Here is a 19,982-nt window from a genome sequence, read left to right on the forward strand (position 1 = left end):
TGCACAGTTCAGAGCAGTGGTACCCAGTCTTATTACGCAGGAAGGCCACATAAACCTAACCCTAAACCTGTGTGGGCTAAACAGATTCTACATATTTGAATAAGTTTAAAGTCATCTGTATTGATTTATATTTTAAGTTCAGCTTGTTACCTATCTAAATACATATGATGTTTCTCAGTTGTACAGTATTGTCTATTTGCACACTTGTGCAAACTAAAATGATGTCATCATGATGACAAAATACTAATGAATCAGCTGTTAGTATGTTGTGTTGAAGCAGGCTAAAGGCCTTATGAAATGCCCTGGTGGGCCATAGATTGAGCACCCCTGGTTTAGAGCATGTCTCTGTTGTATAACCAGTGCCTAACTTGGAACATTCAAAAATACTGAGACAGGCATTGTTCCCTCTATTTTTTCCCATGCATGTGCGTAATTAATTTTGTTATGTGCACCAATATGGAGGTGATGTGTGGTGGGGGTGGGGCCAGAGGTTCGGCGTGTGGGAGGGGGCTCCCGGGCTGGGGCGAAGGGGATCAGGGTGCAGGAGGGGGTACAGGGCTGGGGCAGAGGGTTGAGGTGCGGGGAAGTGAGGGCTTCAGCTGGGGGTGCAGGCTCTGGGGTGGGGCCAGAGATGAGGGGCTTGGGGTGCAGGCTGCCCCCTGGCCATGGCAGAGAGAGGGGACCCCCCCCCCAGCCCTCTCCCCGCAGCAGCACCTGGGCTGGGGCCGGGAGAGAGGCACCTCTCCCTGGCTGCAGCACCACCTGGACTGGGGGAGAGATTCTCTCCCTGGCCCTGGAGTGCATCTTTCCCCAGCTGCGGCAGCTCCGGGATTGGGGGAGAGCTGCCTCTCCCTGGCCATGGCAGCTTCAAGGCTGGGGGAGAGCGTCTCTCCTCACCCCTCCCTAGCTGCGTCAGCTATTATGATGTGTAAAGAAACTATACTATAAGCTTTCAGTTTACCTATATACTAAAGTATTTAGGTGATTAAGGGCCGTGGGGGAGGCACCTCACCCCACTGCAGCCCTGAGCTCCTGTGCGGCCCTTGATAGGCTGCTGCGTAGCCACGCAGCTTAGAGAGAACTTAGCTGACGGGCACTTAAAAATACATCTATCTTTCTGACAGGATAACTGGCACCCAAAAGGGGAGAATACCTCTTTCTGTATAAAATATAAAAATCTTTAAAGAAGGATAGTGACTAACGCCTTGCATACGTGAGAAATGGTGTTTTACTGTTGAAATTACAGTGAGCTCTAAAGGTGGAGGTGTCTGATGGGCAAGAAGATCAATGCTTTCTTCAGGTTGTGCTCTATAACCAGAGTAACGAAAATGCTTGCATGAGAGGGCACTTAACTTTGGCTCACAAAACTGGCAATGTGTGAACAGATTTATAAACTTTCCCATAACATATGGGGCCAAATTTTTAAAAAGCTGCCTCTAATTTTACACTTGCAGCCAGTTACAAGCTAAACAGAGCATTTTATAGACTTGATTTTCAGACCCCAGCCTCCAGTTTGGTTCATGAACATCTACAGGTTTTAAAATTCCATGTCCAAAACGCATTGCAAAGTGCATGTGTAGGTGTTTGTGTGTATGCGCAAAACTATGCATGAACAAATTGAGACTGTGCTGAGGTCGAACCGAATCTCAAACACTAAATATGTCTGCCGGATTTGTGAGGATAAATGTTTGATACATAATTTAGTTACTGGTCTATCTTCCATCCCACGCTGTAGTAGGGTGAAAAAGCTGTAGGCAAGTTAATAGGTCTTTAGAAAATGTGATCTAAAATATTCTAAATGTCTGTAATATTTAGTCTGTGGTTTAATTTTTGTTTTGCTTTCTCTTCATCTTAGGCCCTGTTTTTCAGAGGAACAATGTTTCAGATTATGCTTTAAATGCAGGAACTACAGCAATGAATGCACAAAGGCTGTTAAGAGCCTTACAGCTTAACAAACCCATTCTCTTGGAGGGGTCTCCAGGCGTGGGCAAGACCAGTCTAGTAGCAGCATTGGCAAAGGCTTCAGGAAATTGCCTTGTTCGAATCAACCTGTCTGAGCAAACGGTAGGGTAAAAAGTTACCCTGGTAATTGATTTTTTTTTTTTTCAAGTATGTGTAGATACATATGTAAAATATTATATTGGTTTCTTATTTTATGAAGCATGAGTGGTTATACTTGTAAACTCAGATGTTGAGTCATAAGTGTCCGACTTCCCTCATCAGTCTTGAGATTAAACTAATGAGGAGTGGAGTGTCATGAAAGAGCACACAGCTGCTGCTATTTCCAGAAGCTGTGTGTTGTGCTGATTACTATGTGCAGATCGTCACGTAAACTGCATATAGCTTGATTGCTTCAAACTTGTTCGAAAGACTTGGACTATGGCTACACAACAGCTTAAGTCAATATAAATTATATTGCTCAGGGGTATGAATTAGCCACGCCACCCCCACCCCCCGAGCAACATAATTTAAAGGCCGGTGTGGACAGTGCTATGTCGGTGGGAGAGCTTCTCCCGCCAACATAGCTACCGCCACTTGTTGGGGGTGGATTAATTAAGTTGATGGGAGATCTCTCTCCCATTGACTTAGAGTGGCTACACAGAGATCTTACAGCAGTGCAGCTGCATCGGTGCAGCTGTGCTGCTCTAAGCTCTCTAGGGTAGTCATAGCCTTTGTTAGAGACTGACATTCATGTTCTTGTATTGTTTTGCATACTGTATTTGGTGACTGAAGTCCCAATATGGAAAATGTAGAATATCTTCTTTTAACTCTCATCGATTTTAAATGCATACATAGATATTTGATTTTTGCTTATTTTTGAACAGCTAAGTAAGCTTGTGATCTGGTAACTTGTTATGTAGTTTGTAAATCTTTGCTTTCTTCCTCTACTTCCCCAAGGATGTGACAGATTTATTTGGGACAGACTTGCCTGTGGAAGGTGGAAAGGGTGGAGAATTTGCCTGGCGTGATGGACCCCTGCTTGCAGCATTAAAGGGTGGACACTGGATTGTATTAGATGAGGTGAATGGAAGTCAGGCACACCAATAAAATGAGAATGTTTAGGAAAAGAGAAGTGGTGATTTATGGGTGTTTAGGGTAAAATTTCCCAACCAGCTAAATGACATGCTTGGAAGTACCCTAAATCATCTTTGAAAATGAGACTCAGCTCCTAATTCCACTGACTTTCAATGAGAGTTAAGCTCCTAAAAGTCTGCAGTCACTTTTGAAAATGGATTTAGGCTCTTAAGTCGCTTAAGCACTCTTGCAAATGTTACCCTTAAACTCTGAATGCAAGTTATTCTTTAAAAAAATGTTTTGTATGTAGCAAAGTATACATTCCTCATGGAGACCTGGACTACAGTTATACTAAGTATGAAGTTTTGAAAAGAAATTGTGTCTTTAGCTATTTGTGAATTAAAAAAAAAAAACACAAACCACCCTAATTTCCTCTGTTGTGCAAAACACGATTTTTAAGCATTTGTGTAATATAAATATCTCAACTGACTTTTATTAACTTGATAAAACATTTAATATGTGGATTTAGGAGTGGCATGAAAATAGTTCAAAAGGAAAAATGAATGCTTGAAAATAGACATTTATAATACAATGATGCTCAGATACCTTGGTGAGGGCATGGTAGAAGAACAGAAAAACCTTATCACTAGTGCAGTGCTATAATGTGGGATTTGTTAGCTGTGGGTAGTCATGTATGACCATGTTTGGACATGTTTTGGACAGGCAAGGAAAGTTGAATCACATTTGTGTTTAAATTACAGCCTGCTAAAGTGGAGGCCACTTTTGAACAGCATTATTTTATCTTATTTCTTTTTTCAAATAGTTGAATCTGGCTTCCCAGTCTGTATTAGAAGGACTAAATGCCTGCTTTGACCACCGAGCAGAGATTTACGTCCCAGAATTAGGGATGAGTTTTCATGTGCAACATAAGAAGACGAAGATCTTTGGATGCCAGAATCCCTACAGACAAGGAGGTGGAAGAAAGGGGCTGCCCAAGTCCTTTCTTAATAGATTTACACAGGCAGGTCATGCATTCATTTCAGGCTATGCCTGTGATTCTTTTTTGTGTCCTTCTCATGATGAAACCCACATGCACACTACATAAATTCCTCCATGTGTTCTTGATCCCGCAGGTATATGTTGATCCACTTTCAGCTGCAGATATGGAGTTCATTGGGAATACCTTGTTTCCTGCCATCGACAAAAATATTATTGCTAAAATGGTTGCTTTCAATAACAAGGTAAAATATGTTTACTATTCAGATTTGTACTGATGAAATCTGTTGTCTGAGGTAGGCAGAACATGTGAGAGACGTTTTAAAAAGAAGTATAGAGAATAGTTTTGGGGTGACAGTGTTGACAGGTGAATTTGAAAAATAATTGTTTTCACTGAGTGTGGGCTATTCTAGAAACATTAGGGAAAACCAAAGCTATGTTTTTACAAAACTGAGTTACATTTCTGTTTCTGGATTTAACTCTGTTATTTATCATAGGATGCTGTGAAAGGGACTGTAATCTAGGAAAAAAGTATTTTGAGCAGTAGAGGCTTTTTTGGGGAATGCAGGGTATTTTTAGTATATTTGGGGGATGATCACTTGCAGTCAAAAGAGAAGACCATAATGGATAAATCCTTTGTAGCAATAGATACAGAGATAACCAACATCCAAAATTTAGTATACTTTAACAGGCATTCAATAACTTCTAATTTATGGTGCTTCAAGACATAGAAGTGGTCTGCTTAGGGCTTAAGACCTGTTGTTCTGCACATTAGTGTCCTAAACTTTTTCAAACGTATTTTTTCTAAATCCACAGTACATTGTAAATGTTTAATTCAAATGAGTCTAATTTCAAAGACTTATTGCAGAAAAATCCCCTCCAGTGAGTCATTGGGGTTGGACTGGTCTACAAACAAAGATCAGAGTTTTGGCATGCTTATAGAGTTGCTTCTAAAACAGATAATTATCTTGTTTGGCCATATCTGAGGAGATTGGGGGGAAGGAGCACATCTACTCTCCAAGCTTTCAGTTCTACTAAAGTTGGCATTGTGATAAAATCCACTGAAAGAATTTTATCTGAGGTGGCTTTTCTTTTGTAAGTGTGTGTGTGTGTGTGTGGGAAGATAAAATAGATGACCTTGAAAGCCAAGAAAAGTATGAAGCGATAAAAGAATATATATTATACGTGGGCTTGGCTGAATTCCATGTTTATTTTTTTTTATAATTTCAACAGACAATATTGTTTATTTTAAGCACTTTTTCAATTTTTATCAATTTAAATTTTCAGAGTTGCACAGAATTATAGGTTTTAACAATTATTTTTATCAAATTTTCACAGTTGAGGGAATTTATTGGGAGGTTGATTAGTTACACAATAATTAGTAAATGACAGTAAATGTTGTGATTCAAAAAGTTAAACCTTTATAACCATTAAAACACAAATTGTCAACATCACATATCAAAATATACAGAGTAAATATCCTTAAATCAAACTCGTAAGTTCTCAAGCAGCATTTTTCTTTCTTTGCCTATCTGTAAATTTTGTATTATTGATGGAAAATTTTTTTGTCAGTTTGTGTGTGTACAGTGAAATCAGTGTTTGCTGACATTACCGATTCAAATATAATCCTTCTACGCCTAATTACATGCCTTATGTAGAATTATTATGTGGTGGAATCTCACTGAAAGGATATTGGCAGATTGCAAAAGAAATGTGAGTTGATGCAATGACTAAGATGTTAGGGCATTAGGAGATAGACGACTACCTTCATTTTGGGTGGGCTGAATCTGGTGGCAACAGACCCTGAACTCCTATTTGCAATGTTCTCTACATCAGGGGAGCAGAGCCTAATGACACAGGTCCACTTGGCTTTTAAAAATATTTTTAAGATGACTGCATATGTGAGTGGAGTAAAAAGATTTTGAACTGCTGCTTTTTCCAGATTGATGAAGAGGTTATGGCTCAAAAGAAGTGGGGACAGAAAGGGGGACCCTGGGAATTTAACCTGCGTGATCTTTTCCGCTGGTGTCAGCTGATACTTGTTGACCAGTCACCAGGATGCTATGATCCAGGCCAACATGTATTTTTGGTCTATGGTGAAAGAATGAGAACCAGAGAAGACAAAGAGAAGGTGAGCTGTACGTCCTCGCTCCCTGTTGCTTGATTGTTACAACATGTTTCTAGTAATGCCTATATAAATGCAATGATATTTGACAGTTTTCAGGTAGAAATTACTGTTGCATACAAAGGAAAATTTTCAGACATCCTTTGTGTACCTTTTCCTAATTTCCTTTAGAAATACCTATTATTTCTAAAGCTGTTCATGTAAGATAGTGGTTCTCAAAAGTATCACCCCCCCACCCCCGCTTTCTGTCTGTAGTTGTTTATGCCCCTCACTCCCACCATACAAGTACGTATATGGACACCCAGCTCTGAAGGCAGCACTGCTGCAAGCAACAGCACAGAAGTAAGGGTGGCATGGTATGGCATTGCCTCCCTTAATTCTCTGCTACTGACAGCAGCAAAATACTTTTACAAGGGCAAAACAATATAAAACATTTCTCAGGTCATCTATTAAATATCAGTATTTCTGCAAAAATACCTTACACATTCTTATGGAATGACCTGGACTTCATGAGTGGATGGGGACCGAGGGTTGTGAGCTGGGGAAGAGAATTAGTAATGGTGTGTGGAAGGACCTAGGAATTGAGTAGCAATTGGTTGATCGCTGTGGGAGGGAGGGTGAGTAGTGTGATCTACTTTGTTAATGTTGCAAGGTTGTTGTTTTTCCCCCCACTGGCTTTCTGTTTCATTTCTGCATTCTTCAAACCCATTATCTGTAATGTGAATTTGTTGTACAGCATCACCCCTACTTACATTTTGTTACCACCAACCACCACCCTTCTGTACTATATTCTGCAAGCTTCTTTGGCTTTATTGAACCCTATGTCTTCTCCCACTTGACAGTACCTTTCTTCACGCCACTCCCCAGGCTTGAAACAGTCTCCCTTGTTTAGCATGCCAAGCAAATTCACTTTAAGTCCCCCCCTAAAACTATTTATTTTGGGTAGCTTTACACCACTCAGACTCCTCCTGCTCTCATGCATCACCTAATACTCCTTTCATTTTCCTCATTACAGTTTAAACAAAAATAACCAAACAACCTAGACTGAAAATTTATCAAACCATAAGACTAAACTTTTGTGCCAAATAGCTGCTTGGTCATTTTCCCCTTGTGTTTCATTCTTTCCCCTTTCCTTGATCCACATTGTCTCTTTCTATATGCTATTTCAAAAGCTTTACTGACTGGCTTCTTTGCCTGTAGTCAGTTAAAGAAAAGAGGTACTGGTAGTATAAAATTGTGTTCCATGTTCTGTGATAGGAAGCCATGGTTTGCCAAGTCTGAAGGACTTGTGGAATTGTTGATGTGTGCTGCTAAACAGTTGCAGCATTTCATTGTTGGATGAAATGATCCCTTTGGATAATCCGTGAATAAGTTGGTAAAAGTGCTTTGGGGTAGCTCACAGTGAAAATTTCTATGGAAATAAAACATAATTCCCACACTGTAGAAATCTAGGCTGATTCATCTTTTTAACCTTTCTTTTGGCTATTTTAGGTCATTTCCATATTCAAGGACATTTTTGGTCAAAATTCTAATCCATATAGGGGAACCAGACGGTTTCTCATCACTCCTTATAATGTTCAGGTAAGATAAATTAAAAACAGGTGATTTTTTTTTTTAATCCCCCTAAACTTGAGCTTCCATTTTTCTTTCCCTTGCCTCCATCCCTCCCCATCAACATATTTACGTGTTTTTATTAATTCTTTTTAGATCGGCTACTCAGTTCTCGCTCGTGGCAACTATATTCCTCCCCCGCGCAGATGTCTGTCTCTTTTACATCATTCCCTGCAGTCCCTTGAGTCCATAATGAAATGTGTGCATATGGGCTGGATGGTAATATTGGTGGGTCCTGCAGCTGTTGGGAAGACCAGCCTTGTTGAACTTCTGGCCCACCTGACAGGTCATCGATTAAAGGTTATGGCAATGAACAGTGCTATGGATACAACTGAACTCTTAGGTGGATTTGAACAGGTAAATGTTATTTTTGGGGGTGGGAGGTAGTTTATCCAACTGTATGTAGTAGTTGTGACATTAGAGTTAAAGCACTGAATAGAATCTATATACTATGGCTGCCTGGATGTAGTAACTGCTTAATGTTGCAGGTTGATATCATTCGGCCATGGCAGTGCCTACTAGAGAAAGTGGAGAGTGCTGTGAGGACACTAATAAGGGACAGTCTCCTTCTGACTGAAATCTGTCCAGATGATGCTGAAGTTGTGTTGCGTGCTTGGAGCAGTTTCATCCTTAACTTTAAATCCAAATCTCTGGGTGAAGGAAGTAGAAATGTCACAACTGAACTGGTGAACAAACTAGAGGGAATACTTGCACTTATCCAGCGACTAAACAACAAAATAAACTCTTACTCAAAAGCAGGTATGTACAGAGCTTATTTGAAATCAAAGCACTGAAAATTAAATATTCCAGGTACAGACGCCTCTGTGGTGCGAGGTATAGATCTAATGAAATGTTGAGAACGATTCCTGGTTTTTCATTGGTTATTTCTGAAGCTACCATGAAACTCTGCATATGCAACACACAGTTCATCTTTTAGAAAGGTTATTTATTGGTGGTTTCTTCAGATTTATTTTATTATACAAATGTACTATGGTACTGCGCAGCAGCCAAAATCAGGGTCTTGTTGTGCTGGATATTTTACAAATACATAATGAGACACACCTCATGCCTCAAAGAGCTTATAATCGAGAACCCCAGAACTTCAGTGAGTTTGGTGTGCGTGGACTCCTGTGCCTGTGCGGAGTTCATGGCATGCAAAATATATGCATGTAACAAACAAATGGAGGGAAAGGAAACTGCTGGATTAAACTGACAATAGTAAATTCTCCCAATTCAACTTGATAACCAATTACAAGGCCAAATTGAGAGATGTTCGACAGCAGTTGTATTAAATATCAGCATTTTGATTTTAATAGTAGAATATTGTTGCATATAAGATTATTTTATGATCTTCCTCTCCACAGATTTTTACCACTGTCTTTTCCAATTCCAATGGCTGAATTTCCAAAGTTAAAGAAAGTGGTTATGGAGGTAGTTGGCATCCTTGTCTTGCCCCTCTGAAGAGGGGAACTTGGGGTTGTTTGTTCTTAAGGTTAATGTCTAGAATATAAAGTGGACACATTTTCATCAATTTCAGGAGGGTGATGCATTTCTAATTAAATCCTGTCAACTGCCTTTTTCAGCATTTAGTAAAAATGCACCATTAGTATCTATCAACCCCAATTCCTGTGTTAGATGTAGTAGACTCAAAGTTCCCAATCTTGCAACTGTATCCACCCTGGCAAGACCCTGTATCCATGTAGATCTTGGGCACATGGAACCAGTTGCATAAGGGCCTAAATTGCATAGTCCTCTAATGTGGAGGAAATGTGAACTCCAGCAGTGGCTCGTTTAGTTTACTCAGTAAACTACTAGCTTGTCACTCCACTGGAAATGAAGGCTGTCTCTGCCAGTAATAGAAGCAGTGATTACAAGATGTGTTCTGTTTCAGAGTTTTCGAGACTGATGGAAGAATTTCGACATTTCAGGCTGCAGCTTGTTCAGTCTGTGGATGGTAACAGTCATGGCACTTTTGAATGGGTTGATGGAATGTTGATTCAGGCGTTACAGTCTGGGGACTGGCTTTTAATGGACAATGTAAACTTCTGCAAGTAAGAGCATACAGTAATTTCATTTCTTCAATCAATAAACCTCTGTCAACCTCCCTAGTTCACTTGGCCCTTCAGTCTTTCATTAACTTTTTCAGCTTTAGAAAATGTTTGTCTGATAACTTGTAGTAACTAGATACTGTGTCCTTTTCCAACTGCTTTGATTATCACTTCAGCTCTTCATTTTTGGAGTATAGTATTTTGATTAACTGTGGGATTGATGATGAAAGATGACTTGAAACTCATATAAACTTTCTTCTGAATGTAGTCCATCAGTGCTGGACCGCTTGAATGCTCTACTCGAACCTGGGGGAGTCCTTACCATGAGTGAGAGAGGTGTGATAGATGGCACCACACCTACTGTTGCCCCTCATCCGAATTTCAGGTGCTCCATTTCTGTACTTCTGTGAAGTTACTTTATATTTTTGTTGGGATTTGATTCAGACACAAATTACACTGGTGGTGGCAATTTAAATGCTCTAAAGGCACATAGCAACCCCACATTGTTACAATTGGATCATTTTCTACTGTCCTCCAAAGTCATCTAAATAGCCTTCTGCAACAAAAATGTCTGGTTAGGGGGTGGGAGGTGGGAAACCTTTAGTCATATGCTACCATTTTAAAAGGGTAGAACTTGAGTTAATTTAGTAAATCTAAATTACATATGACCACAGGAGGATTTGCCTGTGTTTTTGGGTCTTTGCTGAATGGGTTTAACACCTCTTTTTGTCCAAATAGAGAGGCAGAATAGAGGCAGAGCGTGCTTTATATAATTGATCCAAATAACTTTAAAGGGAAGTTAACATAAATTTGTGTCCTAATGCTAATATGAACTTACCTAAACTGAACTCAGACTGAGTTCAATGGGAATCTGCCCAAGTAAGTTCTTTGAGTGCTGGTCCACTGTGGATATGCATGCGCCTGAGACCAGAAGATTTGTGTTAGTAATGTCTGTTTGGTCCACACCTAAGTACTGTTTCTCCTCGTGTTCTGAACCAAGTCTATCAGGGACAGTACAGACTGGCCACTTCTCCAATTCCTTCTTACCGCTGCATGGCGTGAGATGGAACACTCAGAACTCTTCCTTCAACTTTACTTGTAAATAGTTCAAAAGCATATCTTATTAGATAGGTTTAGTATAGTTAGGATCTGGGGAGTCTGTTTTTCCCCTTTGGGGTTTTCCTCTCCACCCCACTGCTTCCCCTTCTTCCTGACAGGGAAATCTCATCAGGAGGTAATGTCATTGACTTCATCCTTGCTTACGTTCCTACCAGCATTAGAAAGCTGCGTAATTGTAGAAAAGTCCACTTTGGCACCAATAGGTATTATCTTTTTTTTGGACCAGCTTCTGTTGGTGAGAGAGAGAGAAAATTTCAAACCACACAGAGCTTGAAGGCAGCTGGTCCAATAAAAGATACTACCTCACCCCACTTGTGTCTCTAGTATCTGGGACTAGGGTGGAGTCATGAGGAAACATTACACCGTATTCCATAAATATACGGTTTCCTCATGACTCCACCCTAAATTTGTCCCCAATTTGCACGTAAATCAGTCCATAACCTTATGTATATTTTCCTAAGCCTCACACTACCAAGGAGGAATGGAGACTCCATTCCATCTTCAGAGGGAAAAAAAATCTTTTAGGAATTTGCTCAGACTCTGGTTGCCTTTGCAGAATGCCTAAGAGGGCAAGCTCATCGCAAAGACTAAGTGGATTTTGGTTTGTGTCTTTCTCTGTTGTTAGTTGTCTGAGATTCTTCCACCACACCATGTGTTGTCCCACTCTGTCAGTTTCACTTCGAGGAGTACCTCTTGTTTACATATGCCAAGCAGCCACATGGAGTTCCATTCATACCTTCACAAGACACTATGCCCTGGTGCATGCCTCCTCAACTGATGCATCCTTTACTCTCCTCCTTCATGAGTCCAGTTTTGACAGTCATCCACAATGAAATACCCATAGGACCAGCACTCGAAGAAGAAAGAGAGGTTACCTACCTTCCATAACCAGAGTTTCTTGAGATGAGACATCCCTGTCTGTATTCTACTACCAGCCCTCCTTCCCCTATGCTTTGGATTGTAGTAGAGAAGGAACTTGAGAGGTGGGTGGTCTGTGCACTGCTTCTTATACCCTCAATCTTTAAATAATGATTTGAGGACTTCAGTAAAACAGCCAAAGATTATGGGTGTATTACAGGCGTGCTGTGAGGGTGGGTGAGGTTCTGTGGCCTGCAACGTGCAGGAGGTCAAATTAGACTAGGGGTCTCAAACATGCGGATGCAGCCCGCGGAGCTCTTTCCTGCAGCCCGCCAAGCTTCCTGCATGCCCCGCCCCCCAGTTACTTCCTGTCGCCGCCAAACTCCTCTCCCCCCCGCCCCTCCCCCGAGTTATTTTATATGGCAGCTAAGCTCCCTGCTGTTAATTTTATACGTGCACGAGGGCTGAATCACAGACAGTTCACTTCTTTTCTAGCAAGTATGGACAGTGAATATGGGGAACTTCTGTATCACACTCAAGTTAGATGGCTGAGTCGTGGAAATGTTTTGAAGCGTTTTTTTGCACTGAGAGAGAGTGATTTCTTCATGAAAATGAAAAACAAGAAGGTTCCACAGCTTGTTGATTCCACTTTTATCTGCAACCTTCCTTTTCTAACATATGTAACTGATCACCTGAATGCACTGAACTTGAAACTTCAGGGTAGAAAACAGGTGATAACACAGATGTATGACAGTATTAAGTAATTCAAAGTCAAGCTTACTTTGTGGAGGAAACAGCTGACTGCTGGCAATTTGGTTCTGAATTCCTTAGGAAAGGTTGAACCCAAATCCTTGAAAGAATATGCAGAGATCATTTCTAACTTACACAAACAGTTTGATGTGCGGTTTAAAGATTTCAAGGCACTTGAACCACATTTTCAACTTTTTTCCACACCATTTGCTGTTGAAATTGACTGTGTTGCAGAGGAAATGCAGATGGAGTTAGTGGAGCTTCAGTGTGACACCATTTTGAAGCAGAAGTATACAGATGTTGGAATTCCAGAATTCTACAGGTTTCTTTCACAAGAAAGATTTCCCATGTTGTTCTTTGCTTCCGCAAGGATAATAGCAATGTTTGGAAGTACATATATATGTGAACAGTTTTTCTCTTCCATGAAGATTAACAAATCTGTGTTAAGGTCAAGGCTTACTGATGAACATTTGAAAGCAACACTGAGATTGGTTTCGTCTCAGGATATGAAACCTAATATTGATTCATTGATTCATAGACTCTAGGACCGGAAGGGACTTCGAGAGGTCATCGAGTCCAGTCCCCTGCCCTGATGGCAGGACCAAATACTGTCTAGACCATCCCTGTTAGACATTTATCTAACCTACTCTTAAATATCTCCAGAAATGGAGATTCCACAACTTCCCTAGGCAGTTTATTCCAATGTTTAACCACCCTGACCGTTAGGAACTTTTTCCTAATATCCAACCTAAACCTCCCTTGCTGCAGTTTAAGCCCATTGCTTCTTGCTCTATCCTTAGAGCATCTATCCTTGATGCTCTGGTTGATGCAAAACGCTGCCAGCTAAGTGGCCAAAAATGAAATGACTGTCAAAATTAGCACTGACTTTTCACATTACAGTTAAAGAAGTTAATAAATTGACTTTTAATAGCATACTATATTTTAATACTATACTACTATATTACTCTTTTTTTTTCTGCCTACCTCCAGGTGCTTCCCGCCGCCAAACAGCTGTTGGTGGGGCTTAGCACTTTACAGGAGGGAGGGGGGAGGAGCGGGGAGCCACACGCTCAGGGGAGGAGGTGGAGAAGAGACGGGGCAGGGCCGCATGGAAGGGGTGGAGTGGGAGTGGGGTGAGGGGCAGCAGGGGGGGAGGGGGGAGGTCAGTGATGCGGCCCTCAGGCCAATGCACTAGTCCTCATGTGGCCCTTGTGGTCATTTGAGTTTGAGACACCTGAACTAGATGATCATGATAGTCCCTTCTGGCCTTAAAGTCTGAGTCTTTGACTTCAGAGTACAAAGAGAAAGTGCACGGGTACTGACCAATGGATGCTACTAGCAAGAATCTTCCAGTTTCAGGCATGTGGAGTGCATGCATAGCCACTGTGTAATACAGATAGGGATCACACATCTCTGAGAACTCTGGAAGGGAGGTAACCTCTCTTTCCTCAGTATTTAACCCTTTATTAGCATGATTTAATTGGTTATTTTATTTGCTGTGGCATTCTCTGCAGAGCAAATATAGTGGTTCTAAAGTGAGATCTTAATTATTTTATTAATCTGTTCTGCATATTTATTAGGCTTTTCCTTTCAATGGATCCTTTCCATGGGGAAATATCCAGAGCCATGAGGAACCGTGGGATTGAGATTTACATTCCTGGGGAAAGTGATGGGAATTTATTGGACAATCTGGACATGAAAGTGTTGCTGCATGGACTGGGCTTGCTGGGAGATAGTGTATGTGATGCACTCATGGCTGTACATTCAGAAACTAAAGAAACTATAGCAGGTGAGACAACCCCTCTTAACAGTTTAGTAAATACTCCCTATCTGGGCATTATATATCTTGTGTGGCTTGGCACTGAATGTTAAGACTGGAGTATTTTGGTCCCTCCAATGTACATTATGTCCAGTTAAAGTAGAGAGGCAGATGCTTTTAGTATAATTAGGTTTTTTCTTTCATTTCTACTCTTCCAGGACTTGGTGTGAATTATAAAGCTCAAGAGAACCCAGCACACACTTATGATTTCTCTTTACATTGGTATGACGAGTCCACAGATGGGGGAGAGGGGTAGCCGGGGGGGAAAGGTGGGTTGTGAATGACAATAAACTTATTCTGGTTGAAAATCAACACAGAAGAAAAATCTTGCACAAGGTCCTTGTATCACTCAAGCCCGATGGTAAAGACTAAAGTGGTGTGGTGGTCCTTTGTACTCCTTTAAATTTCCTTCTGCATGACCGGTATGTCATGTCTTCAACACATCTGTCTCCTTTGTCAGTGCAGTCTTTTATAATAACTATAGGTATAATTTAATAAAGAATGAGTTATATTTACATTCTGTCTAGGCTGGGATTAATTCAGTTAGCATGGAAAAATTCCTCTCACTGGGTATCTCTGTGGAAAGAGATCATCTGAAAGAGAAGAACTGGGAATCTGGAAATTTGGTTTCTATTCCCAGCTCTGCCACTTGATGTTTGACCTTGGCCGAGTCACTTAAAATGACACAATCATCTTAAAATCTAGACAATTTATTTTTAAAAGTAAAGTTTTAGATAGGCCGGTTTTTAAAGCAGGTGTGCTTTTGTAGTTTTACAATCACATTTTAAAGAGTCTTTTCCCATGTGGCTATATGATAGACCAGGGGTCGGCAACCTTTCAGAAGTGGTGTGCCGAGTCTTCATTTATTCAGTCTAATTTAAAATTTCGCGTGCCAATAATACATTTTAATGTTTTTAGAAGGTCTCTTTCTCTAAGTCTATAATATATAACTAAACTATTGTTGTTTGTAAAGTAAATAAGGTTTTTAAAATGTTTAAGAAGCTTCATTGAAAATTAAATTAAAATGCAGAGCCCCCTGGACCAGTGGCCAGGATCCGGGCAGTGTGAGTGCTGCTGAAAATCAGCTTGCGTGCCGCCTGCGGCACGCATGCCAGAGGTTGCCTACCCCGTGATAGACCCAGGGAAAACTTGAGTGTTACCATATAGCCGAGGCAGGGAGACTGACTGTACAAAGTGCTACTAAATTTACTGAATAGCTAGGAAAAAATAGACATTTCTCTACTGTTTCAGATACTGAAATTTTAGGTCTTGTAACAGATATAATCATTTACAGGCAAAAAGTGATTTTGAAGTTGGTGATGCTCCCTTTAACTTTAACTTGATCTCATTTTCTCCACTTGTAAAACGGGGATATTTGCTACCTCGCCTCGGGGTGATGCAAGGCATAATTAATTAATATTGGGTGCTCTGCTGCAAGGGACTATAGAATGATAGTGTGTGCCCCCAACAAGTGAGCAGGGTCAGAAGGGAGGGTGTTGGCAAATTAAAGCATCTGGAATGTTCTACAAAAATGGCTGGCTGATATTAATATTCAGTGCCTTTTCAGGTTCTGTGTTGTCATTGTCATCTTTGATTCATGCTGCTACACTAATTGTACGACAGTTGCATCGAGGCCTTGGTTTACCGAAGAGTTTTTACAGAGCTTGCTGGGAAGTGTATGTCCGCTCACAGCAGTCCCAGATGAACCAAAAGGTAAATATTTCATTCTTCTTAAAACTGGGTTGTGTTTTTCACAAACGGACAACAATATTGAAATTCCTAGAAAGGAATGCTGCCAGAAGGAGGGTTGGTGATTCTGAAAGCAGCGCTCTGTCCTGTGAAGGGCCTTCGCATGCTGTTGGAGAGCATTGTGCTCTTGGGAGTTTCAGGCCCCAATTTTGAGCTGCACCTGTCAAGAGTCGCAGCCTGATGGAGAGCAGAGAAAAGGTAGTTTTAAACTGCTTTCACACTTCCTGGATTCTGCTGGTGCTAGGGGCTTCTTTGGCCCAGTGTAATCTGGAGTACCCCTGGGAAGACTCTGATTTAACCCATACTGCAGTGGTTTCCCAAGAGGCCTTTCTGTGCCACAGAATGGCTGAAGTGTACAGTGCACTTCAGCTACCTCTTCACCTTCCATGACACATTCTTCCTGCTCACTGGCATTTCCCTAAAACTGGGGTTGCAGTAGAAGTCATGGGAGCATGCAGTAGAATAGGGCATTTAATCTGAACCTGTGTGCTAGGTAATTCCCCAGCAGGGAAATCCAGCTGATTCTAGCCTCCTTACTCCACTTCTGCAGTGTGAACCATTGTCTCTTAAGATGAGGCTTAAAGGTAAGATCTGTTAATTTATTATTTACATTCTGTGTCTCCTCAAGCAAAAGTTAGAGGCAGTAGCTCTTGCCGAATTACAGCCTGGAGAAATTGTTCTGTCAGCCTGAAGTTCCACCTGAATATGGTGGTATTGGCTTCCTATCTTACTGTTCACTATTAAATGCTGTTAAGAGCAGCTGAGTGTCGTATGTTTCAGTTGTGGTTGAAGTGCTTTGGTATCCTTTGGTATGAAATCTGTAACAAAGTAAGATTATGTATATTCTGCCTGAGTAGTAGTATCTGAATACATGTTTAAATACATAATGCTGAATTGCTCTATGCTCTTCTGTTTTAGCTTGTGCTGGAGTTGGTAATGAAGCATGTTTCAGCTCTGACTTCCCATGAAACTTGGGGTGACTCCCTGCTAGCAATGGGATTGTGGCCAGACTCTCTACCTACAGGTCTGTTTCTAGCTGAAGACTCACTTCTTTCTACAGTCCAGAGTGATGGACAGGTCCTAGCATATTGTCTGAACAGACTGAGCCTGAAAAACAGCAGGTGGGCAAGAGACACTTTTTGGTTAAAGAATGAGCAACAAATAATACAGGTTTAACACTCCGTTACTGTACCCACCATCAGTAAATGGTGTCACCACAATGCTCTTCTGTCAGGGATGTGTGGCTAACCTTTTACATTTACTCTGAACCCTCAATATCTGTTTTGTTTCGTTCTGATTTATCTGGATTAAGATATTCAGAATTATACATTTTATATAGAAATGGGCAAGGCAAGTCATCCTAGATTTTAAGTATCTTTTCATTCTCTTCCCCAGTCCTGCCCCAATTTTCCTACAAATTAATTTAATTAAGGTCCAGTAGTGTACACAGTTCTTTCTGCCCTGACCGAGTGATCTACCTTACAGTTTAAATAGTCTAACAAATACATTGAATATCCTGACACTAGGAAGGTGGGTGCCCACATTCTTACTCTGAAGTGTTAGTTGCTGGGTATCGTGGAAAAGAGAGCCTATAAGAAAGGGTTTGAATGAAGAGTAGAAAAGTCCTGTGTGGAATGGAGGAGGCCATTGCAGGTCTAAAGCATAGAGTAAATGTCAACACTGGAGATGCACAAATAAGTCCAATCAAGAACTGGCCCAACACATTTTGGATCCAGACCCTTTGAAGTTCAAAACTGTGTGACTAATACTTTAGGTTAGAATATACTACACTGCTCTGTACTCTGTGGTTTCATCCAGAAACAGAAATAACCACAAAAGGACCTGTTCTTTTGAACTGGCAGAAAGAGGGTTGCGTGATATTTGAGAACATTTCCTTATGAGATTTTGGTCCAGTAGCTTCAGATGAACAGCCAAACTTTGAGCTCTTCGTCCGAATGGAGCTGCCAGATCTGAGTCCTGCATGTGGTGGACAGATGAAAGAGCTCCTCTAGTCAGTTTCTTGCCCAATTTTTCAAACTTTCACAACGTTGAAGCAAAACCTCAGTTAGTGTTCACTTGTATTGTAAAGTCCTGGTGGCAGGGATGGTGCCTTCCTGTGCAAATCTTTAGGTGCACTGAGGCACAATGTCATGTGAGAAGTCAGTGGCAGAGCAAGGCATAGAAGTTCATGCTGAAGTTAAATATTGATCTGAAAATCAGAAAGGAACATTGTTTTTCTCCTGTGTCCTCTCTTCCTTCTCTCCCCCCTTCCCTCCCCCGCCTCCCATCCTTACCTGTATTCTTACATTGTGGACTCTTTGGTGCAGGAACTCAGTCGTAATTTCTCCTCTAAAGCTCCATGCTTTGTCATGTATGTGTATGAAGTAACCTTAATACTGAGTTGCTGGTAGTAAACATCTTAAACTCGGTTAAAAATGGGAAAGTGGATTTAAAAATCCAAATAAGCTTCTACTAAAAACAAAAGCGAAGTGAATTTGGAAAATAGGGATATTTTCAAATAGTTACCCACTTGGGGCAAAAATAACTTCGCATAAATTGTGGAGGTTATTTGGTGATACTTTACATAGTAATTATCAGTAATTTGACTTTGAGAATTGACTCATTTTGGAATTACGGAGGTTTTTTTTCTAGTCATGTATTTATCCTTAATTATTTCCATTCATTTCAGAACACTACCACTTACTCTGCAAGATTTGCAGAAAGTTATGCAATCCACTAATTCAGAGAGTCTCCGATTCAGTACTGTTCAGATGGATGCCTGTTGGACAGATGAAATTGAAGTCCTATCTACTTCTGTTGAATTGTTCATAGAAAAGGCATCCAATCAAGATTGGTTGTTGAGAGTTAGATGGCTTAATTACTTAACCAAGAATCTACCACAAGTGCTTGGTAGGTGGTATTCTTAATTATTATACTTACCACAGAGTGATTTAATTCTCTCCATTGTTTTTCCTTCACAGCAGCAGTAAAAACTGTACAATGATGCAATTATGTTTACAGATTGCCTAGTCTTCAATAAATTAGCAGGACAGCTGGAGAAACTCTGCGAAACTGGGGTTTTCCAGAGATTGTGTGATGTCTAACCACTCAAAATAGTGAGTGTTAGATGGGAAGGAGGCATGCATTGCAGACCAAAAAGCAATAAATATTTGATAGACTAGTTTAATTACCGTAGGTTTTGAAATGCTTTTTGTAAATTAATTTGTTACATTTACCTAATTGAACTAGATAATTTAGAATTTCTAGCAACAGGCAGGCCTGCAAAAGTCACCTGAGACTGAAAATGCTAGTATGTGGCTAACCCCTCCCAGATTAAAACAAACTATTCTAGAGCATTTGGATATTTAAACCTTGCAGCCTTATTTGTTTGGGACATCCTTTCACATGAATGGAACATACAACCACAGGGGAAAGCCGCATAACTGTGCGTGCTTGCAAAGACTGTCACCAGTGTAATAGTTCACAATGCTGGCATTTAAATTATCATCATAATTAAAGACTTAGGCTCCTTTGAAAATCCCAGTTGAAGGGAATTAAATGCTCAATAGGATTTGGGTATCTAACTCCCTTAGGCTCCTTTGAAAATCCCAGTATTCATTAATATCACATTGCAATGGATGGGATTCACTCTCTTGATGCTATTGTTTTTCTCCAGACAACCATGTGTGTATTAATAATCTGAAATTGTAACCAGAAAATATTGCAAATGTCTAGAAAATTATTTGAAAGTTAGATTCTGTAGAAAACATCAGTGATGGATAATAAATAAATCCATGGGAGTTAGATACATAACTTGCATTGATTTTTGAAAACCAGACTCTAAAAATCGTAGAAGTAAATGGAAATTCCCATGTGTCGATTTCTTGTGTAG

At 40.6% G+C, this 19,982-nt stretch overlaps 1 protein-coding gene across 2 annotated transcripts in view; it reads left to right on the forward strand.

Annotated features, from left to right (window-relative positions):
- Nucleotides 1-19,982, forward strand: part of MDN1 (midasin AAA ATPase 1) — a 187,992-nt gene that overhangs the window by 90,663 nt on the left and 77,347 nt on the right. For both annotated transcript variants that reach the window (XM_054022038.1, XM_054022040.1), the window contains exons 36-49: nt 1,856-2,064; nt 2,899-3,021; nt 3,839-4,036; nt 4,149-4,256; nt 5,954-6,142; nt 7,628-7,717; nt 7,844-8,104; nt 8,236-8,506; nt 9,639-9,798; nt 10,064-10,180; nt 14,103-14,311; nt 15,909-16,054; nt 17,009-17,211; nt 18,780-19,000. In XM_054022038.1, coding sequence (XP_053878013.1) covers nt 1,856-2,064; nt 2,899-3,021; nt 3,839-4,036; nt 4,149-4,256; nt 5,954-6,142; nt 7,628-7,717; nt 7,844-8,104; nt 8,236-8,506; nt 9,639-9,798; nt 10,064-10,180; nt 14,103-14,311; nt 15,909-16,054; nt 17,009-17,211; nt 18,780-19,000 — 2,505 coding nt within the window. The remainder of the gene's footprint in view (nt 1-1,855; nt 2,065-2,898; nt 3,022-3,838; nt 4,037-4,148; nt 4,257-5,953; nt 6,143-7,627; nt 7,718-7,843; nt 8,105-8,235; nt 8,507-9,638; nt 9,799-10,063; nt 10,181-14,102; nt 14,312-15,908; nt 16,055-17,008; nt 17,212-18,779; nt 19,001-19,982) is intronic.

Source organism: Malaclemys terrapin, chromosome 3 (assembly GCF_027887155.1).
Source record: "Malaclemys terrapin pileata isolate rMalTer1 chromosome 3, rMalTer1.hap1, whole genome shotgun sequence".
Taxonomy (NCBI): domain Eukaryota; kingdom Metazoa; phylum Chordata; order Testudines; family Emydidae; genus Malaclemys; species Malaclemys terrapin.